This window comes from Corythoichthys intestinalis, chromosome 6 (assembly GCF_030265065.1).
Source record: "Corythoichthys intestinalis isolate RoL2023-P3 chromosome 6, ASM3026506v1, whole genome shotgun sequence".
Classification (NCBI taxonomy): Eukaryota; Metazoa; Chordata; class Actinopteri; order Syngnathiformes; family Syngnathidae; genus Corythoichthys; species Corythoichthys intestinalis.
The window spans coordinates 5,226,288-5,253,955 of NC_080400.1; the positions used below are offsets into that span (position 1 = coordinate 5,226,288).

Genomic DNA, 27,668 nt, shown 5'->3' on the forward strand with positions numbered 1-27,668 from the left:
TATTTTGGAATGCGGAAAAGACGCCGGAGATGGTGCGTTTGTGTGTTATACTGCTAAAAGGCCACTAAGTGTCAGCAGAGTACTGCATTTAGTTCATACTCCAGAAATCATCTGACTTGGTTACCCTGTGGTAGGAACATAAAACAAGTTCATGTGTAATGTTTTAGGATTCAAAACTGAATTGGACGTCTAGAGGCGTCAACATTCACACCCAGTCATGCAAGTTTTAATTGATTGGATGTCTATTGTTGTCAATGGCAGACAATGAGTTCATTTTGTGTCATTTTTTCAGGGGTATTACGTGTCAATTCCTGCTAAATTTGGGTTCATTCCGGTACATTTTGGGGCATTTCCTATTGGTTTCAAGATATTAATGGGTCACCTCCTGTTCACTGGGCACTTCCTGTTGATTTGGGGGCATTTCCAGGTTACTTCCTGTTCATTTTAGGTCATTTCCTACACATTTTAGGGCATTCTGGCGTCATTTCCTGCACATTTTTTTGTTTATTTTAGGGCAATAATGGGTCACTTCCTGTTTACTGGTCACTTCCTGTTGATTTTGGGACATTTCCAGGTCACCTTCTGTTCATTTTGGTTCACTTCCTATACATTTTGGTGCATTCTTGCGTAATTTCCTGCACGTTTTTGATCATTTTTTGTTGATTTTAGGGCATTAATTGGTGACTTCCTGTTGATTTTGGGGCATTTCCAGGTCACTTCCTGTATATTTTGAGTTAATTAATATAAATTTTGAGGCGTTCGGGTGTAATTCCGTGCACATTTTTTTCATCTTTTTGTTGTTGTTGATTTTAGGGAATTAAATGTCACTTCCTGTTCACTGGTTACTTTCTGTTGATTTGGGAGTATATCTGGGTTACTTCCTGTTCATTTTGGGTCACTTCCTATACATTTAGGGGCGTTCTAGTGTCATTTCCTGCACATTTTGGATAATTTTTGTTGATTTTAGGGAATTTGTTGGTCACTTCCTGTTGATTTTGGGGCATTTCCAGGTCACTTCCTGTTCATTTTCGATCAGTTCCTATACATAATGGTGGTAATTTCCTGTACATTTCTGATCATTTTTTGTTGATTTTAGGGCATTAATGGGAGGTCACTTCCTGTTCACTGGTCACTTCCTGTTGATTTGGGGGCATTTCCAGGTTACTTCCTGTTCATTTTGGGTCATTTCCTACACATTTTAGGGCATTCTTGCGTAATTTCCTGCACATTTTTTTTGGGTGAATTTTAGGGCATTAATGGGTTACTTCCTGTTTACTGGTCACTTCCTCTTGATGTTGGGGCATTTCCATGTCGCCTATTGTTCATTTTGGGTCACGTCCTATACATTTTAGTTGAATTGTTGCTTAATTTCCTACACATTTTTCATCATTTTTTGTTGATTTTAGGGCATTAATGGGTGACTTCCTGTTTACTGGTCACTTCCTGTTGATTTAGGGGCATTTCCAGGTCACATCCTGTACATTTTGAGTCAATTCATATACATTTTGGGGCATTCTGGTGTCATTTCCTGCACATTTTGGATCATTTTTGTTGATTTTAGGGAATTTGTTGGTCACTTCCTGTTGATTTTAGGGGCATTTCCAGGTTACTTCCTGTTCATTTTCGATCACTTCCTATACATTATGGTGCATTCTTGCGTATTTTCCTGTACATTTCTGATCATTTTGTTGTTGATTTTAGGGCATTAATGGGTCACTTCCTGTTCACTGGTCACTTCCTTTTGATTTTGGGGCATTTCCAGGTCACCTTCTGTTCATTTTGGGTCACTTCCTATACATTTTGGTGCATTCTTGCAAAATTTCCTGCACAATGTTGATCATTTTTTGTTGATTTTAGGGTATTCATAGGTAAATTCCTGTTTACTGGTCACTTCCCGTTGATTTAGGGGCATTTCCGGGTAACAACCTGTACATTTTGAGTCAATTCATATACATTTTGGGGCATTCTAGTGTCATTTCCTGCACATTTTGGATATTTTTGTTGATTTTAGGGAATTTGTAGGTCACCTCCTGTTCACTGGTTACTTTTTGTCTATTTGAGGGCATTTCCGGGTCATTTCCTATTCATTTTGGGTCACTTCCTATACATTTTGGGGCATTCTGGTGTAATTTCCTGCACATTTTTAATCATTTTTGTTGATAATAGGGCATTTGTAGGTCACTTCCTGTTCACTGGTTACTTCCTGTTGATTTGGGGGCATTTCCGGGTCATTTCCTGTTCATTTTGGGGCACTTCCTCTCAATTTTGGGGCGTTCTATATAGAGTCTTTTCCTGCACATTTTGGATCAATTTATTTTTTAATTTTAGGGCATTTATAGGTCACTTCCTGTTCATTTTGGGTCACTTCCTATACATTTTGAGGCATTTTGGCGTAATTTCCTGTACATTTTTTTGTTGATTTCAGGGCATTTATAGGTCTCTTCCTGTGGATTTTGGGGCATTTCCGGTCACTTCCTGTTCATTTGGGGTCACTTCCTTACATGTTGGTGCATTCTGGTGTAATTTTCCGCACATTTTGGATTTATTTTATTTTGTTTTTTTTTAAGCCTTTATTGGTCACTTCCTGTTCACTGGTCACTTCCTGTTGATTTGGGGGCATTTCCTGGTTACTTCCTGTTCATTTTGGATCACTTCCTATATATTTTGGGGCATTCTGGTGTAATGTCTTGCACATTTGTAATCATTTTTGTTTATTTTAGGGCATTTATAGGGCACTTCCTGCACACTGGTCACTTCCTGTTGATTTGGGGGCATTTCCGGGTCACTTCCTGTATATTTTGGAGAGATAGCGAGAACCAAAATGGTATTTGCTATGTGGCAAAATGGATTTTGCCATGTGGCATTATTTTTTTCACCATGAGGCACTTTCTTTTTGGTATGTGGCAAAATACATTTTGGTTTGGGGGGGGGGGGGGGGTTTGGGTGTATATATATGGCATTTTTTGGGGTATATGGCTGTTTTGCAGGCCATACAAGTCCATGGCATTGCCGGCTCTGCACGTCCGAATTTTACTTTCATTTTAAATGCCAGAAAAACATGTGTGGCTGTGATTTTTGACCATACACTTTAAATTAGGGCGCCTTGACGTTCAACTGGCACCCAAGTAAGGCTCTCCCATCGACAGCTATACACGTCCAAATTTTACTTTCATTTTCAATGGCAGAAAAACGTGTGGTTGTGATTTTTGACCATACACTTTAAATTAGAGCGCATTGACATTCAACTGGCACCCATGTAAGGCTCTGCCATTGACGGCTATGCACGTCCAAATTTTACATTCATTTTAAATGGCAGAAAAAACATATTTGGCTGTGATTTTTGACCCTACACATTATATTACAGCGTATTGACATTCAACTGACACCCAAGTCAGGCTTTGCCATTGACGGCTATGCACGTCCAAATTTTCCATTCGTTTTAAATGGCAGAAAAACATGTGTGGCTGTGATTTTTGACCATACACTTTACATAAGAGCATATTGACATTCAACTGACACCCAAGTCAGGCTATGCCATATACAGCTATGCACGTCCAAAATTTCATTAATTTTAAATGGCAGAAACCTATATTTGACTGTGATTTTTGACCATACACTTTACATTAGAGCGTACAGACATTTAACTGGCACCCAAGTCAGGCTTTGCCATTGACGGCTATGCACGTCCAAATTTTCCATTCGTTTTAAATGGCAGAAAAACATGTGTGGCTGTGATTTTTGACCATACACTTTACATAAGAGCGTATTGACATTCAACTGACACCCAAGTCAGGCTATGCCATATACAGCTATGCACGTCCAAAATTTTCATTCATTTTAAATGGCAGAAAATGGAAAGGCAGGAAATGGCAAAAAAATGCCACATGGCAAATAGCACTTTGGTTCTTTTTTGATTCTCGGCCCTTCTTCATATCAGCAGGAATTGCCCAATATACAGCAAAACTAATATTCTCCAGAAATTGGATTTTCTAGTTAATTTTATTAGTGTACTATATCAGTCTATATCAGTTTTTCTTTAACGTGAAATATCTTATGTGTATATATACTAGTATATATATATATATATATATATATATATATATATATATATATACAGCATATACTGTATATACTGTCTGTAAAAAAGTCACAGATATCTACCAAGAATATCTACATGTCTACAAAGAAAAATTGAAAAAAACGTTTAAAAGGGTAAATATATGAAAAAGAAAATCTCGACCACCCCTTGATGTCTGCGATTTCTGCATCGCGACCCTTGTTATATTACCATGTTTCACCCATAAAATTCCCCCAAAATCCAGCTGTGGCCATTCACAGCTGTGTCTTGACACTCAGTGATACATGCTACATGGAGTTTTTGGATCGAAACAAGGTAAGCACGCAATAATGTCTCCTTAAAGTCATGGCGTCTGTAGTTCTGGTCTCGCTTGCTCTCACCTCCAGATAGGATCTTGCTGTTTAAAAAACATTAAATTTTTTTTTTTTTTAAATGCCCTCCTGTTCAAAATTTTTCTTCCTCCAGAAAATCAAGATTTTAAACTTTCCAATGATGTATCACACATGCATATCGGACAATTTTGAAATTTTGCCAAATTGGGGGTTTCAAAGCGGAACTTCAATTCACCTGAGTGTTTTCTGCCAGATAAAAAAAAAATATATATATATATATTAGGAGTGGGAACCTCAGGGCACCTCACGATACGATACGATTCGCGATACAAGGCTCACGATAACGATTATCTCACGATATCACGATGCAGCGATTATCGATATATTGGTCAGAAATTGGATACATGACATTCTACGATACAACTTTTGAAACGGGGAAAAAAAAGATATTTAGAAATAGAAAAAAATACTGTTTAAGTCATTTATTAAACAGTGACACCTTTTCTGTGCAACATTGCTGTAAAATATAAATCTACTGCAAATTGTGCACCTGCACCAGGGGTCGCGTTAACCGAATATTTTCCGTCGTTGACCGGTTTTTTAAAACGGTGACGAAAAAAACTGAAGTCCGTCCGTCATTTTGACAGGCTGCAATTCACACCCCAGACCACAGGGTGGCATATTAATTAGCTATTGTCTCTCTTAATGCATGACGTCGTTGGCTATTCTGTCAGAATATTGTAGCGTCACCGTGGTCTGGCGGCAGCACCGTGATTGAGACATCAACGCGAGGTTCTTATTGGTGCACCCAGTGTGCCAGCGCGTCATCCAATTGGTGGACTAGATTGTCGCCTGTGTATAGACAAGTTTCCGAGGTACTTCCGGTTTACTTCCTTATGTCTTCCTTCCCCTTCCGTTTCCGCCTGTTTACCGTTGAAGTCAATGGCGGTGGAATCGAAGTTGGGAGGTCTTTATACAAGATCCCGGGAATGTTATTTTGATGTAGGCGGGTGGAGAACCAAGCCAAGGCCTCCATGCTTCGTACCATGTCGATTTCCAAACCATGGGTGCTCGTACTCGTCATAAGGAGATGGACAAAACTGACAGCTCCTGCAGTCATGCCCCCGCTGTTATGGAAGGTAATGTGCTCTAAAAATACGAAACCTAAAATCTGGCGCATGAAACGACTTGTTGCCTTTGCTATTGATATTACGATGATGATTGTAATTACGAAGTTTAATCATTTTTACAACAACTAGCTTCTGCTACTGCTGCTCGCCGCCTGTTGCTAATCGTGTTTGAATGCACCGCATAAATCCAAGTGTTACACGTTTTTATTCGTTTGTTTACAGCTGGGAAATGCTGTTATAAAAGAGAAAACAACTTGACTTGTACGTTGATGGACATATATCGAACATATATAGTTTGCGTTCCACAATCATGATGACAGCTCGACTCCCGGGAGAGGCCGAGAGAGGCAGGAATTGTGATAGACGGTGGTTCGCCGAGATCGCCGTGATCCAACTACGAACTTGTGAACGGTAGCGTCTTTAAATATATGCTATTGGAGCTGGAATTACCGAGGACGGGAAAAAAGCACATCTAAATGCCGCCGAGGGCCTCCGTGATGTCGCTATTTGTTCACGAGGCTCCGGAGCTCTGCGGTCTGATAACACATTCTCGTATGCTATTTTTGCAATACTTTTATAAATGTGATTTATTGACCTGTTTTGGAGTGCACCAATCGTTTTAAATAAAACAAGAAATTGAATCATGTCTAAATGTTTTATTGCGATCAATGCCTGCAATAAAAAAAAAAGAATGACATACTATTTGTGTTTACATCATATGTACATAACCTTGTAGCATTTCCTTGTAACAAAACAATCCATGTCAGCCCTTCTGCAGTCGGCAAATGTAATATAACTTGTAATTTCACCACAGTTTGGTCACTAATGGCCGTAGTATCAATCCATTCCTCACGTTAACACAGGCTGACCGTTGTTAATAATTTTGTCCACGAATGATCAACGAAGTGACACGAACTGCCATCCAATCTCATCTAGGTGGTGCTGAATCAATTTTTGAAGATTCCATGGGTTTCTCTGGCTTGACTTCGTAGTTTTATCGTCGTCAATACACTGCTAATACACTGCTACTCGACCGGACCGGAAGTGCGAAGCAGACATTTTCCAAGATGGCGGCGCCCGTATTTCGCTCAGGAAACTTGTCTATAGACCCCAATCACATGACGTCACAACTCTGCCCCCTGACTGGAGCAGCCATATTGTCCGTCAGCTCGTCGTGTTTACACATTACCGCTACGTACATGCCTCCTATTACGGCGTGTTTTTCTGCTCGTTAACATTAATAATCAAAATGGCGAAGGCGTGTGTGGCGGTTGGTTGCAGTAACAGAGAAGATAGACGGAGAGACTTGAAGTTCTACCGTATTCTGAGAGACCCGAAGAGGAGAGCGAGATGGACTGCTTTAATTCGACAAGAAATCTGGGCACCAAACGATCCACAGACTATGTAGTAGTCATTTTATATCTGGTAAGATGCATTTAATATATATTTAGAAGATTTTGGGCTGACAACCACAATTAAGATCATTGTGTGACGTTGGTGATTGGGGTCTATATAGTTGCTTCTTTTTCTTTGGGAGTGGAGTTGTTTTGTTGGTGTTGTTGGCGGTAAGCAGAGTAAGAAGAAGGAGAAAAATACCACGACTTCCGTGTCTAAATTTTCGCCGCCAAGCAAGCGTTACAATATTGATTAAAAATGAATGAAAACTAAATACTATTGAATATGTCATCATTATCATTTTAAAAATTTAAGTGACTGGTAAAAATAGATTATGACTGGATTTTTATGACCCTGTCAGTCAAAATGACAGACAACGAAAATGTCTAGCGCAATCTCTGACCTGCACATATAGAGGAAATAAAACACAACCACTGATATCGCTTGGAGAGATCATGATGAATGGCACCCTTAATTTCTTTAAAGTTTTAAATCTTTAAAAAAAAAAAAAATAAATAAATAGTGGCGTAGGTGTCAGCAGTTGAGCTTGGAGTGGGGCAATGATAAAATTGGTGGGTCTTTTCTTCGTATATGACCTTTGTTGCTTGGTTTGAGCACTTCCGCTATCTGCTTCAGCATTTAAGATGTCAGACTTGCTCAGTCACAGTCTTCCTCACCTTAAAAACAACAAAATAAAACAAAATATTAGCTACTTCGTAGCATTTGAGTTGAAATCCTGATTTTTTTGTGTTGGAAGTATTGAATAAAAAAAAATATGAATTGAATGTATAGAAATTAAAAATTCAATAATTACCTATTTTTAATATGTAGGCTACATCAATGATGACCTATTTTTAATATGTAGGCTACATTAATTATCATGCACATCACTTTATATATCTTGGAACCTATTCAAACCATTTTATAGCTTATTGTATCAAAATGACAGTAATAACAGTTTGTGAAGTAAACTAGATGGAAATTGGTTCTCAAATAATATCAGATAAATCGGTAAATTCATGTGGGCTTGTTCGATATTCATATTCATCCAGTTTAGGGTCCTGGTTTATTTTATATAATTTAACACCAAATGTCATCAAAATAATACATGTAAATTAAAAAGTCAATTACATTGCAAAACTTTCTTACCTCAAGTGATGAAAGCGAAGCTCACAAACTCCGGTATCCACTACGTCACCAGCTCCCAGTGAAACTTATTTTTCTTAGACAATTCTTGCATACAGCAAAGTCCTTGTTCACCTTACTTCCTTTCTTGTTGGTGTAAAATCTAAAGTGTGTCCCCATGTGTGATTTGTAGCAATATTTTTCTCATTTTTTCCTCCACCGTTCTCACGGAGCTTTTTTATTTTTTCAACCCACTTGGAGCTTCCTCTCTTCTTCTCTAGACAACTTGTGCGCACTTTACCCTCACCGCCACTCCCGAGCGCCCCTAGTGGACCGCCAAGGAATTGCTCAACAAACATTGAGCAGTTTACAGCATCCATACTCCATTGTATGGCCAATATGTGAAATAAAAGTATCGATTCTTGGCGGGAGCATATTGATAACCCATCGGGTTGCAAAATATCGCGATATATCGCTGTATCGAGATATTGTCACACTCTTAATATATATATATATATATATATATATATTAGGGCTGTCAAAATTATCGCGTTAACGGGCGTTAATTAATTTAAAATAATCACGTTAAAATATTTGCCGCAATTAACGCACTAGGCCCGCTCAGACAGATTTAAATGTCAGTACAGTGAAAGGCCAACTTGTTAATTAGGCTCGAGCGTATGACGTGGCACTCACGAGGTTTCCGCCGCTCTCGCCATTGTGGAAGCGAGAAACAAAAGTGAGGCATTTCAACACAGTTCGCTCTTTAAAAATGGTTGGAAATTATTGTGCGGTAAAGAATTGCAACAACCGATCGAATAGAAAGGAGAATGTACAGCTCGACGGAACACCATTGAGTTTCTTCCGGATCCCTACATGGAGAAAAGGCGAGGGAAAGGTCATATCTGAACTTACCAAATGTCGAAGAATGGCATGGGTGGCCTCGATCAGAAGGAAGGGCATAACGTTTGATTCTCCAGTTACACACTGAGTTTGCTCTATGCACTTCCACTCCGGTAAGTTAATTTCGTTTGTTGACACAAATTTCAGTAACTTTACGCCCTAAGTCGGCCTGTTGTTAGCTATAGCTACAGCTAATCAACTAGCATGCATACATGTGCATTGTCTTCATAAGACATAATTCCTGTCGTTGCTAAATGAAAAAGCTGTAATATTTTGACGTGAGAGAGTGGCAAAGAATTTGTACACAGGCTACATTTTATGCAACAAAAAATTTGTACATCCGTGGTCACAGACTAATGTAAACACACATTGCCTACCTTTGCTAGAAAGATGGTGTTGCCGTTTGCTATGGTCATAATTTGAAGATCCTGCACCCATCCGCAGCAAAACTGTTCGTAGCTTTGTAGCGATTTGTAGTTTCGGAATTGCTGATGAGTGTAGTAACATACACCAAACACTAAATACAGCATGATGTCCATTTCGCGTAGTGGTGGAAGCTTGTCGACATCTTTATTCCATTTGTGTTCGGCTTGCTCGTGAGGGTCAACATTGTTCACATCCTTAAAATTGCTCACATATCTGTCCTTCGCCGCGGTAACAAGTTTGTCTCTGTATCGAACTGGCAAGTTTTCCCTACATTTTTCCATCTTTGGCACTTGTAGTTCATTTATATTTGCCGTTAAGTTTAAATGTCCCGTGATGCAGACGTGCTTCCGCAATGGCTGCGTTGTCGCAAATCTCGCACGATCCCGTGCTGCTGTGACGTAAACGCTCGAGCCTAACTAGCCACGTTTACATGCTGACTTTTATTCATACCGATTCAAATCATTCCGAATGGAAATTTCACATCAGCTGCTTACATGTCACTTCATCTATTCCGATCCAGCGTTTACATGTGTCTGCCTTTATTCCGAAAGGACGTTTGACAACTGCCGTTTGACATGCGCAGATTAATCAAAACAAAGCGTCACGTTGCAAAACATGGAGATCGATCGTCAGATCAGCTGCTGTTCTAACTTTTCGAGTGGAAACAAAACTTCAGAATGACACGTCGTTCATTTAAAAAGTTGTGTGGGTGCGCTGTGCGTGTGCTTGGAAGCCATGTTGCATGTGACGTTACTTACGTCACCAAGTGACGTCACCACGTCAGTACGGAGCATGCGCAGAAAGAACGCAACCAGACACCATTCCGCTTCCCTGTTTACATGATATAATTTGACTTCTAATCGGTTTGGGAAAAGGAATATTCCACCCCTGTGAATCGGAATGAAATTCCATTCGGTTTGGGCCTGTTCATTCCGAATGAGGTGTTTATATGGAACACATTTATTCGGTTTGAACAAATATTCCGATTGTATTTGGAATATTTGGCTCCATGTAAACGTGGCAACTGTGTTTTATGGAGTTTTTCCGCTCTCTGCTGGCGATTGGGTGTGACTTGCATATGTTATGTGGCGTAATGTCGCCCTCTGCTGGCGATTCAGTGCAGCTGATTATTTGGGTTTCGGCGCGCTTTTCTGACGTGATTATATGTCGACGCGAACTCACACTAATAGACAGTGCTATAGACCCTACCCACGTGACGTCACAACACCTTCCTCCTGACTGGTGCCGCCAAATTGTCCGTCAACACATCATGTTTCCCTGTTACGGCTACGTACATTCCTCCTAATTTACGACGTGTTTTTCTGCTCGTTAACATTAATAATCAAAATGGTGAAGGCGTGTGTGGCGGTCGGTTGCAATAACAGAGAAGAAAGACGGAGAGACTTGAAGTTCTACCGGATTCCGAGAGGCCCGGAGAGAAGAGAGCGAGATGGGCTGCTGCAATTCGACGAGAAAACTGGGCTCCAAACGATTACCACAGATTATGTAGTAGTCATTTTATATCTGGTGAGATGCATTTAATATATACTTAGAGGGTTTTGGGCTGACAACCACAAATAAGATCATTGCTAGGCTAATCGCCGACAACATACACGTATGTATGCAGTGAGAGTGCTATCGCTAAACCATATAAACATTAAAAGCCCTAACTCCATTGACAAACGACATGAAATACATTAGACTTGACAGTGGATGTTAGCAATAACAAAAGATTTTGAATTGAAAATTTTGTAACTCACCTTTCCAAGCACAAGATAGATTCCTGCCGAATTTTCGTGGACGAGGACCTGTTTCACCCAACCAGCAACGAAGTATTTATAAGCCTCCAAGCTCTTAAAGTTTTTCAAACTTTCGTGAGAATAGGCTGATTTTGTGTGGACAAGATAGTTGTACATATCAGGCTAGCTAGCAGATGTCAGGCAAATACGGCGGAGACAGCGGGTCGAAAAACATTGATTTAGGCATCAAATATGGTTCTGGCGAATGGATAAACTGAAGCTTTCCCACATAACACCTTTTTAGCAACGCATCAAGTGAGTTTACGGCATCCGAAAGCACCGGGTCTTCCATGAAATGCATTATAAATTGCTCGATCAATTGAGACCATTGATAATACAGACACAAAATGACGGACAAGGGGGCGGAACCATACAGCGAGCACGTGATTTTGTGACGTCGGTGGGTAGGGTCTATTCAGACCAGCTAACGTCCGCATCCAGTATTCAGTGGCAGTTCTCATAGCCCCATCACACTGTTTGTGTCTAATACATGCATCGCTTGTGAGTTATATTCCTCCTTTGTTTATATTCATGAGCATTAGATAGTTATTGATGATGTGTATTTGAATTTGTTCACATATATGGTGAAATGCAGTTACATTGTTAGATGCTTGTGAGCTAATTGGCGAGTGCTACTGCTCAAATGGACACGTGTGTGTACATTTTATGTTATTTTGTGATTTATGTAAGTTATTGACACATTGCCTTGTTATTTTCAGTTTTACAAAAATACAAGAAACGTGCTCCTGTCAAAAAGAGATGACTTCAGTAAAGCCCATGCAACTTTGCCACACCGTCTGATTTCTTTTTGGAACTTATGTTCGCTATCTGTCAATTTGTGTACTCACACACATTGAGGACAGAATAGGGCTACTAGTTTATTTTTTGATTGAAAATTTTACAAATTTTATTAAAACGAAAACATTAAGAGGCGTTTTAATATAACATTTCTATAACTTGTACTAATATTCATCTTTTAAGAACTACAAGTCATTCTATCCATGGATCACTTTAACAGAATGTTAATAATGTTAATGCCACCTTGTTGATTTATTGTTATAATAAAGAAATACAGTCCTTATGTACCGTATGTTGAATGTATATATCCATCTTGTCTTATCTTTCCATTCCAACAATAATTTACAGAAAAATATGGCATATTTTATAGATGGTTTGAATTGCGATTAATTGCGATTAATTACGATTAATTAATTTTTAAGCTGTAATTAACTCGATTAATCGTTTGACAGTCCTAACATATATATATATATATATATATATATATATATATATATATATATATATATATATATATATATATATATATATATATATATATATATATTCATGTGGAAAATATTGCACTTGAAAGCTGCAGTTCAGTTTTGAAAAAAGCTCCCTTTGAAGTATGTAAACATGAGAGGAATTCATTGTTTGGAGCAAACTTTGGGTGCCCTCTTCTGTTTACTAGGCCAAAGAATGAAAACAGGTCCTCTTTCCCCTCCTTTTTCCCTTCCTGCCCCTCCCCCTAACAAAGTCCCAGTTGCCACTCATTGGCTTACCACATCTGTCAATCTAACGTAGGCGTGTCCATGTGCCAAACGCCAGTTCCAGTAAAAGCGCTCACATGCTGCACAACGCGTAGAGTCAACAGGCGGCACGGAACATAGACGCGCGCTTCCACCACCCTCTTTTTTTCTCCCTTTCTCGACTACTTTTTCAACACTTTGACATTTTCAAGCGTTTTGGGGATGTAAAGCTAAAAGTTGCCTTACTTTTTTATGCGGCGCTCCCGCAGTTTGTTGACGTCCTTTTTTTTAAAGGCGAGGGAGGACTTTTATAGTTAAGACTCCGTCCGGTTCTCCTGTCGACCACCATGGCGGAAGCGGCCCAGCACCAGCCCCACTTGGTGGACATCGACCCGGACTTCGAGCCGCTGGCCCGACCCCGCTCCTGCACTTGGCCGCTGCCCCGGCCGGAGTTCGTCGTCAACCCGGGCGACTCCAACACGTCGTCGCCGGTGCCGTCCGTTAAGCAGGAGCCCGCCGGCGGCGAGTTCATCAGCAATCTCAGCCTCTTGGAAGAGAACGAGGACTTGTGCGCCGATTTTCAGTGTCAGGAGACGTGCGTCCACCAGCAGCCGCAGCATCATCAGCAGCAGCATCACTCGAATCCGCCGCTCCAGCAGCAGCAGCAGGTGGCCCTGCTCTCCACGCCGGCAACCGGCTCACCTTCCTCGGCTGCCGCAGCAGCAGCGGCCGCCGCCGCCCAGAGGAAGAGCAGCTCATCCCGGAGGAACGCCTGGGGGAATATGTCGTACGCGGATCTCATCACCAAAGCCATCGAGAGCTCTCCGGAGAGCAGACTCACCCTGTCGCAGATTTACGACTGGATGGTGAAGAGCGTGCCTTATTTCAAAGACAAGGGAGACAGCAACAGCTCGGCTGGATGGAAGGTATGACCGACCTCTCGGGAGGGCGCACGGTTGGGAAGGATGGAGTTGACAAGCGCTTGCGTGCGGGTTCTGGAACTTTTGACGCAACTGAATCGGACACGTAATTGAATTGCTGGAAAAGTGAACAGTTTCGACTAACTTTAGAAAATGAAAAGTATTTGTTTTTAATTTGAATTGATACTCAGGCAAGGGCGTATTTGCATAGGGTCATAACACTACCAACTTTTCAAGATGCTCAAATTGTCCCCACCAACTTTTAAGCAACCTTATTTGCATGTTATAATGTGTTCACTTATATAGCTAATTTAGGTTGCCTTCCCATATGTTGTAAGGATACAAATGACCCTACCATTATTAAGTGAATTATTTTCATTATGTTCAGACTTATATTGACCTCTTTTTTACTTGTTCACTGTGCTAGTCCATCCCCCCCCCCCCTCAAACTCACGTTTGATTGGCTGATGACTTGACCCCCTCTCCCCCACACACACACTGAAAATACATGTCGCCTCCCCGCCCCCTTCAAAGAGGAGTGATATTAGAAGTTTTTTTTTTCAGCCAGCAGCAGCCAATGTAAGTAATGGAAAAAGTAGGGCTGTCAAAATTATGGTGTTAACGGGCAGTAATTATTTTTAAAAATTAATTACGTTAAAATATTTGACGCAATTAACGCACATGCCCCGCTCAAACAGATTAAAATGACAGCAGTGTAATGTCCGCTTGTTTTTTGTTGTTTGGCGCCCTCTGCTGGCGCTTGGGTCCAAATGATTTTATGGGTTTGGGGCGTGAGCATGGTGTAATTATTGACATCAACAATGGTGAGCTACTAGTTTATTTTTGGATTGAAACTTTTACAAATTTTAATAAAACAAAAACATTAAGAGGGGTTTTAATATAAAGTTTCTGTAATATGTACTAACATTTATCTTTTAAGCACTACTAGTTTTTCTATCCATGGATCGCTTTAGGAGAATGTTAATAATGTTAATGCCATTTGTTGATTAATTGTTATAATAAACAAATACAGTACTTATGTACCGTATGTTGACTGTATATATCCGTCTTGTGTCTTATCTCTCCATTCCAACAATAGTTTACAGAAAAATATGGCGTATTTTATTGATGGTTTGAATTGCAATTCATTACGATGAATTAATTTTTAAGCTGTAATTAACTCGATTAAAAATTTTAATCGTTTGACAGCCCTAGTAAAAAGACGTCAATGTAATGGAGTTGGGGAACACACCACTAATTTTGCTACTGAAATTTTGCTACAACCTGCATCAGAGTTTGCATAAGGTTAAACTGTGTGAATTTGATAACTTGCAAAACTCGAGTAGGAAGCTGCTTAGTGAAAAGTGTCCTCCACTTTTGTATGTGTTTTCTGCTGTTAACGGTTATTTAACTGTGAGAAATGTAGTGAACCGAGGTTTACCCCCTTCTACCCAAATTTATTTTTATTTTGTTAATGTGGTCTTAAAGCAACACTTGGTAACTTTTCAGTTTTGGTCAATTTTTGCAACGCTGGTGGACAAAAGCGGTAGTTTGTTGAAGACTGCATTTCTCATGAGGACCAGCGCATGAGCGCATAGTCCTATGAGGGCGTAATAGAAAATAATTGAGAAGCACTGGTATAACTCAATACAGATTTATTTTGCAATGATCAGTTAGCCTATCAATTAATTTGTGTCATATTGGTGAGAAATGTAGCCCTGACCCCCCTTCACCCAATCTGTTTGGTCTTATTAATGTCTATCCCCAGCAAAAGGTGTACATGCAGGTTATGCTGTTATATTGTCCCTACCAATGATGAGCCCAAACGTACACCCTTGTACTCAGGGATTAGTTTTTTGCGCGACCACATGTCATTTTTCTTTTGTCATGCATGGGGCAAATTTCATATTGCACTACCCTTGAAAGTATAAATATGCATGTGCCGGTATGAGATTCTGACGGTATGAAGCCAAAATATCACGGTTTCATGGTATTGCAAATACAGCTCTAAAATATGTTATTTTGGAAAAGGTATATGGGTTAAAAAAAATAAAAAAATTAAAAAACTTTTTTCCACTGAACAGGATTTTAATGTTTCAGAACTTATTAGCAAATTGGAACATAAGTATAATGTAGAGCTGTCCCGACTAGTCGACGTCGTCGATGGCGTAAATCCGTCGACGAGCACAACATCCCGTCGACGGTTAATGAAGGGTTAAAAAAATATATATGCGTGGAAGGATCAGAATGTCAGACGCTTGATATGCAAGCGGGAAAAGCGGCACAAAGCCAAAAAAAAAGCGCACCAGAGTCCAAAACATTGACTTATTTTTAAAGAAACAAAGGAGTGTACACTGTTGTGTCCTGTCTCTTCAATGCCAAGCTTGGCTGCACGTCGGCCGTGAATGATAACGACAGGAGATTGTAAGTCCATCTAACTAACAAATGACATGTTTAATTGAAGTTGCTAAGCCTGTCGCGATATGCAATGAGTCATTGTATCGCATGGTAAATAAAATGAGGGCGGTCATTTTCACGGCTGTGTCTTATCGCTGCGCGCGCGCGTGCATGCGCACACTTGTGCGTGCGTGCTGATGGCATATGAGACTCCAAGTTCTTTTCTCTCATCAACACGCTGTAGAATTAAAGTTCAGACTTACAAAATAAAAAAAAAACACATCATTATTAAACACTACTGGACTGTCTCAGAAAATTAGAATACACAATATTCTAATTTTCTGAGACAGTCCTGTACATTAATCCACCATTTAAAGCAGGGGTGTCCAAACTTTTTGCAAAGGGGACCAGATTTGGCGTGGTAAAAATGTGGGGGGCCGACCTTGGCTGACGTCCTTTACATAGAACAATATACAGGACTGTCTCAGAAAATTAGAATATTGTGTATTCTAATTTTCTGAGACAGTCCAGTATATACGTTAGCATTGCTACATTGAGGTGAATGGGGGAAAAAAGACGACCTACTTTAGCCGGTGTTCTCTATAAAACAGGCAGCCTTCTCCAAAACTTGCAGTCAAAAGGTGACACTTCAAACATGAAAAATCACTGGTTAACAGCATTTGCAAAAGGAAAAAAAAATCTATTACTGACACCACATGCAATGACATAGTGCTTTTTTGCGGAGTGTAAAGCTTAAATTAGCGATTTCGCGAACGTACTTCCGGCGAACATTTCAAAATAAAAGCATGTCATGTTCGACATATAATATAAATAACGATTTCTAGAGTTAATCCCACATACTTCAGATTCTACACTAAGAATACCTTTAAAATGACACCCGTTATGAAAATTCTGATTGGCAATGAATAATTATTATAATACTATTATATATAGTACTACAATATACTATAATATTGATGCTAGGTATTTTTTTAAGAATTGTTTTGAATCATGTTGGAAAGGTGAAGTCAGTGTTCTGAATCTGTTTACATTCCATTCTTTTGCACAAGTTAATTCAATCAGCATTTGAACTCATTGTTTATTGTGATTTATTATTGTTATTTATCTGTTTATTTGTACTTTAAAAAAGAATTTACAAAATGTTTTTGTGAATTGATAAGCGTCCCCAAAAAAATTCATTGCTAAATTTGTGAAAAAAAAAAAAATATATATATATTTTTTCAAATTATAAGATTAGTCGACTAATCGTAAAAATAGTCGGCTGATTAATCGGGAGAAAATTAGTCGTTTGGGACAGCCCTAGTATAATGCATATAGACTTCACTATCAGTTGATTGTGCTCGGTACCGATCCGTAGGGGGCCTAGTTTCAAAAACTTCAAATTCAAATATTTTCAAAACCAAAGCTGCTACCGACCTAAAACCAAAACAGGCACCTACCTTAGCCATATATGAGTCTCCATGAGCAGCGGCATCAAAAAATTCCAAGTGGTTCCCTTATAATAATCCTGATTAATTATTTTTTTTACATACAATGGGGCAAATAAGTAGTTAGTCAACCACTAATTGTGCTAGTTCTCCCACTTGAAAATATTCATCAACATGGGTAAACGTCAACCATGAGAGAGAGAATGTGGAAGAAAAAAACTAAAAAATCACATTGTTTGATTTTTAAAGAATTTATTTGCAAATCATGGTGGAAAATAAGTATTTAGTCAATACCAAAAGTTCATCTCAATACTTTGTTATGTACCCTTAGTCGGCAATAACGGTGGCCAAACATTTTCTGTAACTCTTCCCAAGCTTTTCACACACTGTTGCTGGTATTTTGGCCCATTCCTCCCTGCGGATCTCCTCTAGAGCAGTGATGTTTTGGGGCTGTCGTTAGGCAACACGGACTTTCAACTCCCTCCACAGATTTTCTATGGGGTTGAGATCTGGAGACTAACTAGGCCACTCCAGGACCTTGAAATGCTTCTTACGAAGCAACTCCTTTGTTGCCCTGGCTGTGTGTTTGGGATCATTGTCATGCTGAAAGACCCAGCCACGTCTCATCTTCAATGACCTCGCTGATGGAAGGAGATTTTCACTCAAAATCTCTTGATACATGGGCACAATCATTCTTTCCTTTACACCAGGGGTCTCCAAACCGGTCCTTGAGGGCCGCGTGGGTCCTGGTTTTTGTTCATACCGATCAAGCACAGACCTTTTTACCAATGTGGTTTGTACTAAAACAAGCAGCACCTGACTGCACTCAACTGATTACGATTATAAAACACCAGATTGGTGAAAAGGTGTGGTCTTGTTCTGTTGTAATGAAATCCTGCACCCACTGCAGCCCTATGTGGAATAGTTTGGAGACCACTGCTCTACACAGATCAGTCGTCCTGGTCCCTTTGCAGAAAAACAGCCCCAAAGCATAATGTTTCCACCCCCGTGCTTCACAGTGGCTAAGGTGTTCTTCGGATGCAAATCAGTATTCTTTCTCCTCCAAACACGAGAACCTGTGTTTCTACCAAAGAGTTAAATTTTGGTTTCATCTGACCATAAGACATTCTCCCAGTCCTCTTCTGGATCATCCAAATGCTTTCTAGCGAACCGCAGATGGGTCTGGACATGTACTGGCTTCAGCAGGGGGACACGTCTGGCAGTGCCGGATTTGAGTCCTCGGCGGCGCATTGTGTTACTGATAGTAGCCTTTGTTACTGTGGTCCCAGCTCTCTGTAGGTCATTCACTAGGTCTCCCTGTGTGGTTCTGGGATTTTTGCTCACCGTTCTTGTTATCATTTTGACGCCACGGGGTGAGATTTTACATGGAGCCCCAGATCGAGGGAGATTATCAGTGGTCTTGTATGTCTTCCATTTTCTAATAATTGCTCCCACAGTTGAATTCTTTACACCAAGCGTTTTACCTATTGCAGATTCAGTCTTCCCAGCCTGGTGCAGGTCTACAATTTTCTCTCTGGTGTCCTTCCACAGCTCTTTGGTCTTGGCCACAGTGGAGTTTGGAGTGTGACTGACTGAGGGTTGTGGACAGGTGTCTTTTATACCGATAATGAGTTAAAACAGGTGCCATTAATACAGGTAATGAGTGGAGCCTCGTTAGACCTCGTAAGAAGAAGTTAGACCTCTTTGACAGCCAGAAATCTTGATTGTTTGTAGGTGACCAAATACTTATTTTCCATTCTAATTTGGAAATAAATTCCTTAAAAATCAAACAATGTGATTTTCTGTTTTTTTTTTTCTCGACATTGTGTCTCTCATGGTTGAGGTTTCCCCATGTTGACAATTACAGGCCTCTCTAATCTTTTCAAGTAGGAGAACTTGCACAATTGGTGGTTGACTAAATACTTATTTGCCACAGTGTATGTGAGCATTTCTTGATAAAGAACTGAATTTAATGGGGTGTCCTAATTGTTTTCACATGACTGTATCTTGTAAGTTCATTTTATTGCTGACACTGCGTTTCGGGGTCATCAACATGTTTTGCCCCGCCTGCCACAAAAGTCAAACTCCGCCTATGCCTATACCACAGATCCCCCGAAATTTCTTGACATACGGTAAATTGCATTTTGCAGTACTCTTGAAAGTAAATTAGGGCCAAACGTTATTTGCTCGTGGTTCTTCTCACCCTGAAACGGTTTCGTCATTAGTGTCACTTTATGTTCGCTAGCCACGCACGACAGTCATCTGATCGCTCTCCGGATCGACACAAACACATGATTTCGAGCTGATTCTCGCAAAGTGAATAAAGCCGGATGAAAAAGAAGCCGTCACGGGACGCAGCAACGGCTCAGACTGGACTTGGGGGAGGGTTGAGGGCAAAGGCGTAGGTTTGGTCTCAACATTGGTATGGACGATATAACAGCATAACCTACATGTCCACTTTTTGTTGGGTACGGGACATTAATATGACAGAACAGAGTGAGTGAACGGGGGTCAGGGCTACATTTCTCTTGAATATGAACCTGATTAGTTGATAGGCTAAATGATCAATGCAAAATAAATCTGTATTGACTTTAATGTGTATTGGTTCACGTGATAAACAAAATAAAACTGTTATTGACTTATCCTTTAATGTGTATTAGTTCAGGTGATAAACCGTTCGATTCAGATCTTTGTTTTCAAAAACTACTAAAACATTTTGAAAACTTCCAGAATAAATATCTGGATTTTATTAGCAAATTTAAATTGCAATATTTGAACATTAGTTATATTAACATACCGTATTTCTCGGACTATAAGTCGCATTTTTTTTCCATAGTTTGGCTGGTGGTGCGACTTATATTCAGGAGCGACTTATGTGTGAAATTATTAACACATTATGATATCATTTCACATGTTATTTTGGTGTTTTGGAGTGACACTGATGGTTTGGTAAACTTGTTAGAATGTTCTTTATGCTATAGTTATCTGAATAACTCTTAAAGGGATCCTCTATTTTCGAGACAAGTAATTCTTAAAAGATAAATGTTAGTCGGAGTTATAATTAGGGGTGTCAAACGATTAAAATTTTTAATCGAGTTAATTACAGCTTAAAAATGAATTAATCGTAATTAATCACAAATAAACGCAATTCAAACCATCTATAAAATATGCCACATTTTTTTTGTAAATTATTGTTGGAATGGAAAGATAAGACACAAGATGGATATATCCATTCAACATACGGTACATAAGTACTGTATCTCTTTATTATAACAATAAACCAACAAGATGGCATTACCTTTATTAACATTCTGTTAAAGCGATCCATGGATAGAAAGACTTGTAATTCTTAAAAGATAAATGTTAGAACAAGTTATAGAAATTTTATATTAAAACCCCTCTTCATGTTTTCGTTTTAATAAAATTTGTAAAATTTTCAATCAAAAAATAAACTAGTAGCCCGCCATTGTTGATGTCAATAATTACTTACACAATGCTCATGCGTGCTGAAGCCTTTAAAATCAGTCGCACCCAAGCGCCAGCTGAGGGCGCCAAAACTCCAAAAAACACAAGTACACATTTCACTGTGCTGTCATTTTAATCTGTTTGAGCGGGGCATTTTTGCGTTAATTGCGTCAAATATTTTAACGTGATTAATTTAAAAAATTGATTACCGCCTGTTAACACGATAATTTTGACAGCCCTAGTTATAATAATTTGATATTAAAACCCCTCTTAATGTTTTTGTTTTAATAAAGTTTGTAAAATTATTTTAAGTGATAGGTCGCCATTCTTGTTACGTCGCAGTGCGTGATGTCACCGGGCCCGTTGCCGAAATTCCAGCGTGTCACTCGTTAGCTTTCCCAACATGTCGTCGGTTCTACCCTTCCTATTTGAACCGGATCTGAAAAGTGAGGAGCAGGACAGCACTGTTGGTCGTTCACAAGACGAGGTTCAGGGAAAAACGTGTGCAGCAAATACCTGATAAGACAAAAGTTGGGCAAAAGTCTCAATGACAACAGAGAGAGAGAGAGAGCGTATGCTGTTGGGAACTCCAATTGGGAGCGAGAGTGTATGCTGTTGGCTTTTATTAGCAGATATTCAAGGTAGGCATACTGCGTTTTCAAACTTATCCCAATATAATTATGTAGATTGTTAACATCCAGAGCTGTTGTTTGCTTTACATACAGTACAGGCCAAAGAGCACACCTTGTGTAATCCATGTCTTGTACATTGTAACGCGTGGTAGCTAGGATACGTGTATAAAAGTACCAAAAAGGGGAGAAACTTCCACTTATGCACATTTAGTCACAAAAAATATTATTTCCACCTTGACCACTCTTCACTCGGGAGCTCAGCAGTAGGGATGTCCCAATCCAGGTTTTTGCACTTCCGATCCGATACCGATACTGGCCGATACCGATACTGGCTTATCTGAGCATGTGTTAAAGTTTAAAGTTATTTAGCGTCCTTACTTAGTTGTCAGACTCGTGTTGAAAAGATTTTTAGTACTCTTGATAACAACTAGCCAGCTGAATTAGGTGAGTTTGAATAACACACAACATTTTGTAACAAGAAACTGACCTATTTATTCAGTGACAAATTCAAAACATTATAAATAACAAACAGAAATGGCAGTCAGTAAAACGTGCAAATCATATTGTAAACTGCCTTAAAAAAGCAAAACACACAAACAACCTCAGAGGAAAATCCCACAACCCCCCCCCCCCCCCCAAGCCATTAGATGCTTTTAATTTTTCGTGCATTAGTTACAATAATTGTATAAAAAGCCTCTCAGGTTTAGATAAACGACTATTTCAGTGTCAAGATAACATTTTAAAACAGTAAATAAAATACTCAAGTCCCCATTATGTATCAGCATCTTTGAACTACATTCAATTCATTTAATTTTGCGAATCAACTGTTAAAGTTGTTAAAATTGCTCCCGTTATTCCATAATTTCCCTTCTGTCTACTTTCGACATGTGAAAGTTTTAAAACTGTTTTGAAGATAGATTCAAGTCGATTTAGGAGTATTTTAGATAAAAAGTTAATTAGGTTCGCTTGGGAGGTTCACAACAGCCTACTAGGGAAGTCTCCTGCTTTAAGATGGCGGCCGTTTACTAACGCATCTAGTTTTCCATACTTCAATATTGCTGACACAGACGAGTCTGTCGTTTTGCATCTAGTTCTATATACATATGATATCTATTATCTACAGTTAAACGATGTTGACGTAGTTTATAGCGGCTGTCAGCAGCAGTCAGGTATTCTTGTGTTTTTTATCCAGCGGCATGAGTTGAGCATTGGCATTACCCGGGTCTACGACAAGCATGATGTTTACTCTCGGGACGCAATGCGGTCCGTTTCTCGTTGCGCCCCGAAGACCGCACTGTGTATTAGTTCCGCTTTACTCGACATATTTCAATAATCGGAATTTGGATGTTTGTGAATCGTTCTCGAATCTTCCACGGCTGAATCGCTCAAGGATATAATGACGGCTGGGCATGTTGTACCGTGGTTCTAAGTGTTTGATGGTGTGTCTTTACTCACGAGAGATAATGGCTCTTCATCCAGAATGAATTCTTCGGCAATGACTCTTGTTATTCCCTGGGCTTTGGGACTGTCGAGTGCCAGTTTGTCACGCATAGCAAAAGTTTCTGCCAGTGCTAGTTGCGTAGGACCTTTCTTTTTGTCTTCGGTTTTCTCAACATACTCCTTATATTGTTTTTGGTTGTATTTAGTTAAATGCTTGATTAGGTTGGTTGTATTGAAAGTTCTTACAGTACGCTTGACTTTATTGTGGCATATGTTGCACTCCGCCTCTTCGTCTTTGTCGTCCTTTAAGGTGAAATGATCCCACACAGCCGACATTTTTACCGATCAAGTCTCTCGGTAAATTGGGAGACGGTAATGTAGTTTGTTGAAGATGTGCTGTAAAATGCAGACCGCATTTTAGGGAAACCGAAGCAAAAATTGGAATGGATTATGTATATCGGTGCACTGGAAAACCCGGACCGGACTTGAAAAAAAAAACGGGATTGGAAGTCTGGATCGGATTTTTTTCCGTGTCGGCCGATCTGATACTGATGCGCATTTTTTTGCCCATATCTGCGTTCGATCCGATCCAAGTATCGGATCGGGACATCTCTAGTTATGACCCTACCGTCCAGTGCAAACCTACACCCTTGGTTGAGGGGCTTGACCGACACAGAGGGCTTGAATGCTGTCCACTCATAAATTTGATGAGGAGAGGGGACTTCATCACGGGAAGCTGGAAGGCCCCCCCTCCTCCCGTGTCATTAATGAGGCGGAATTCACACCACGCTGTTCGCCATTCATCCGTTTGACCCGGCTGTTTACAAAAAGCTCCCGACTAATGTGGGCCTGTCAGATTGGCTCCCGTCAATCAGATTAGGCCGGTGGAAAATATGAGAAAAAACATTGCTTGCTTTGGCTGAAATCTGAAGAGATTTCCAGGTGTACACAATGGTTAGGACAGTGCTTCTCAATTATTTTGTTACGCCCCCCCCATGGAAGACGTAAATGTTTCGCGCCCCCCCCCCCCAAACTCTCTGCCACCACTGTAAATAGTATCATTTGTCTTTAAAATTACTATTATAAATACGCATCTGCCTAACATTGTGTCCTTTTTTTCTAATAAAGAAAAAAAGTAACATAGATCAACTTATAATAAAGTATAACTTTATTAACATTGTTTTGTTTGTAACAGAGAAGACTTGACGCGCATCAGTTTGCCTGAATTAAAAAAAAAAAAGTCACATCCAAACTGTAAAAAATACACTCAAGGTACATTTTTGACCATTTGATACAGAAAAATGTAATAAAATCAGTAAATAATAACAAATTAAAATTGATTACAAACATTCACTCATGAGGACAATATGCCAAAAACTTTGACCAAAAAAAACAAAACTGAATAAAAGAAAAAAAGAGAGTCCTTGGACAGAAGGACAGTTTTTATTTTTGCTGCTCACAGTATTACTTCCTTTGCAATGATGTGGAGTTATTTGCAATGAGCATGCTAACAATGCTCACTGGTTTACTGATACAACACTGACAAAGCAGGACGATTGTTGGCAATATTTGGCACGTTTTCGCTGAAAAACAATCAAGCGGCTTATCAATGAGATTGGGGTCTAATATCTTTATTATTCAAAAACACAACAAAAAGTAAATGTTTACATTAACTTCAATTTTAATATACATCCTATGTTCTTAAGTAGTTAAAATTGAGATTTGGCATTTAGTGTGTGAGGAAGTGAGGGAAAATAAAAATTAGGAGATGGAGGTTGGGCTTATAGCTGTTTTTGTTAACCTTTATTTTGCAAATCATTGAAAAAATACAATTTTGAATGAAAATAGGTTTTTGTATGTGTTATAGAAATAACTGACCTAAACAGTTTTCTTTGCATTTCAGTAGTATTGACGCCCCCCCCCCCCCCCCCCTCAAAATAAATAAATGAATAAATACAATTTCTGGCTCCGTGGCAACCTTCACATTGGGGAGTTCCGGCAAGAAATTCTAACCACTTTCACCCCTGGGTGTTATTGTTTTTTTTTTTTTTTTTTTTTCTTTTAACAAGCGGCATGAGTTGTACATGATACTTACTCTCGGTCTGTTCCTCATTGCGTCCCGAAGACTGCGCTGACTGTTTTAGTTCTGCTTTACCTGGTATAATTCAATAATCGGGATTTGGATGTTTATGAATCCTTCTCGAATCTTCCACGGCCGAATCGCGAATAACTCTAGCATGTTTAGTGTGTCTAGCGTTGGTAAAATGTGTTTTTTTCCCTCTCTGGCAACCGTCTGTGTTGAGAAAGAGTGTGTGTATAAAGTAAGGCTGCAGCTATCGATTACTTTAGTAGTCGATTAATCAATGAACTAGTTAGTTCGAATAATCGAGTAATCGGAAAAGGAACATGAAAAATTAAAATACCTGGGATGAGCCTCAAACGGTATAAAAAATAGATAAACGAGGATCAATGTACAACAAAAGAACAATTGGCTAACTTACATAGCAAACGTCCGCTAGCCCAAATGCTATAAAATGCTAACTTTTTTTTTTTTTTTTTTTTACAATGCTCTTGACAAATGGTTCAGACTCATATTCCCGCAAAAAACTGCTAAATATACCTATAAACTAAATCACGAATGTATTAAAAAAAATATCAGCCCAAACAAAAACTTTGCTTACATTGGTCTTAACAGGGAGCAGTTCAGCCATGTCAAATGAGGCAGACCAGAGGGCAGTGTATCCACCCGAATCAATACAATTAAATATAAAAAAGTGTTCAAAATAAACCATTACAGCGCCACTTTAATTAAACGAATACTCGAAGCAACAAAATTTAATTCGAATATTTTTTTCTAATCAAATACTCGAGTTAATCGATTAATCGTTGCAGCACTAGTATAAAGTAAACATGATACGAGTCTTATACACGTGCTTTTTCTGGAAAATAATTCAATTATTTTTGTTCTGATGGTAATAATGTTGAGGTGTGGCTATGGGTTTACGCTCACCTAAAGGACTGCCATCCATCCATCCATCATCTTCTCCCGGGGTCGGCTCGGGGGGGCAGCAACTTTAGCAGGCTCCAGACTTCCCTCTCCCCAGTCATTTCAACCAGCTCCTCCAGCGGCCCCGCAGGCCGGGACACGAACCCACGCGCTACGACAATTCCACTCGGCAGGTAGGGACGCTAACCACTGCGCCATTAAGCTAGGGCCAACGGCACCGCCGTCAGTGTCCCTACATGAAGGAATCGCCAGGGAGGTTTCCACGCTCCGCAACGGACCTGCGTGTACCCGTTACACTCACGCCCCGAAACCTTCTCTGCCGATCCGGGGCACGGCACCATTGTAGCCGATGTGTCAGCACTAGGCATGTGCCGGTATGAGATTTTGACGGTACGATAACCGTGAGCAAAAATACCGCGGTTTCACGGTATCACGGTATTGCAATTATAGCTCCAAAATTTTGAGATGTATGGGTTTAAAAAAATTAAAAAAAAAATGTTTCCATTGAACAGGATTTTTTTTCAAAATATATTTGCAAATTGGAACATGAATATAATGTGAAAATAAATAAATTAACAAAAAATAACAAATATTTTATATAAAATTAAAATAAGTAGAACCTAGACTATACCCACAGCCACAGCTCAAGTTGCTCAATATTAGAGTAAGAACAAAATAATTGCTATAAAAAAGTAAAAACACTTCTAAATAAAAATATATACTGTATGACTTTTTTTGAGGGGGGGAGCTCAAGTGAAGTTTCGCCATTTTCAGCCACTGTGTCAACTCTGGTCTACATGATGCCATGCCTTTGTGTTAAAAAGAACAAAGAATTCATAAGTTAATAAGTTAGTTAAAAATGTATAAATTAGTTTTATAAAGTAGTTAAAATTAGGGCTGTCAAAATTATCGCGTTAACGCGCGGTAATTAATTTTTTAAATTAATCACGTTAAAATATTTGATGCACATGTCCCGCTCAGTCTTCTGCCTTTTGGTAAGTTTTACAGCAAGGCTTTTTGTGCTGTCTAACAGCGAACTCTTGTGGTCGCTTTGCGACATGGTTTATTTTTTTCTTGCAAGTTCAATATGGCTGCACGACGTCTCGGGCTGACGCCTACGTTATAATGTTGTGCTTATATGATCCTTGGACAAGATTTGTCCGTAAGTATGGTTGTTGTAAAGAATGTACATATTATGTTAGTAAGCGAAATGTTCTATTTTTTGTATGAGACGCTTTTTGTTTATGTTTAGTGAACCTGTATAGCGTGCTAAGCTAACGTTGTTGCTAATGCAATGCTTGTGTACTTTTTGTTGTTGTTGTAGTTTTACGACGGTCTAAAGAGGACAATGGTTTGAGGCCATTTTATTAATAAATCAGATGAAAAAGGAAGAAGTCTGATTATTAAGGCGTCGTTCACTAGCTGTCTAGCTTTGGAAAAAGTAGACGCTTCGGAGTAAGGACAGCATAGACAAATTTAAATGACAGTCGAGTGAAATGCCCACTACAGTCCTTATGTACCGTATGTTGAATGTACAGTGGGGAGAACAAGTATTTGATACACTGCCAATATGGCAGTGTATCAAATACTTGTTATATATATATCCATCTTGTGTCTTATCTTTCCATTCCAACATTTTACA

The 27,668-nt window shown here is 39.4% G+C and overlaps 1 protein-coding gene across 1 annotated transcript in view; it reads left to right on the plus strand.

The window, feature by feature from the left end:
- Positions 1 to 12,580: 12,580 nt before the first annotated feature.
- The window catches only part of foxo1a (forkhead box O1 a), a 91,368-nt gene continuing 76,280 nt past the window's right edge, over positions 12,581 to 27,668 (plus strand). The window contains exon 1 of the mRNA XM_057838080.1: positions 12,581 to 13,643. Coding sequence (XP_057694063.1) covers positions 13,065 to 13,643 — 579 coding nt within the window. The 5' untranslated portion in view covers positions 12,581 to 13,064. The remainder of the gene's footprint in view (positions 13,644 to 27,668) is intronic.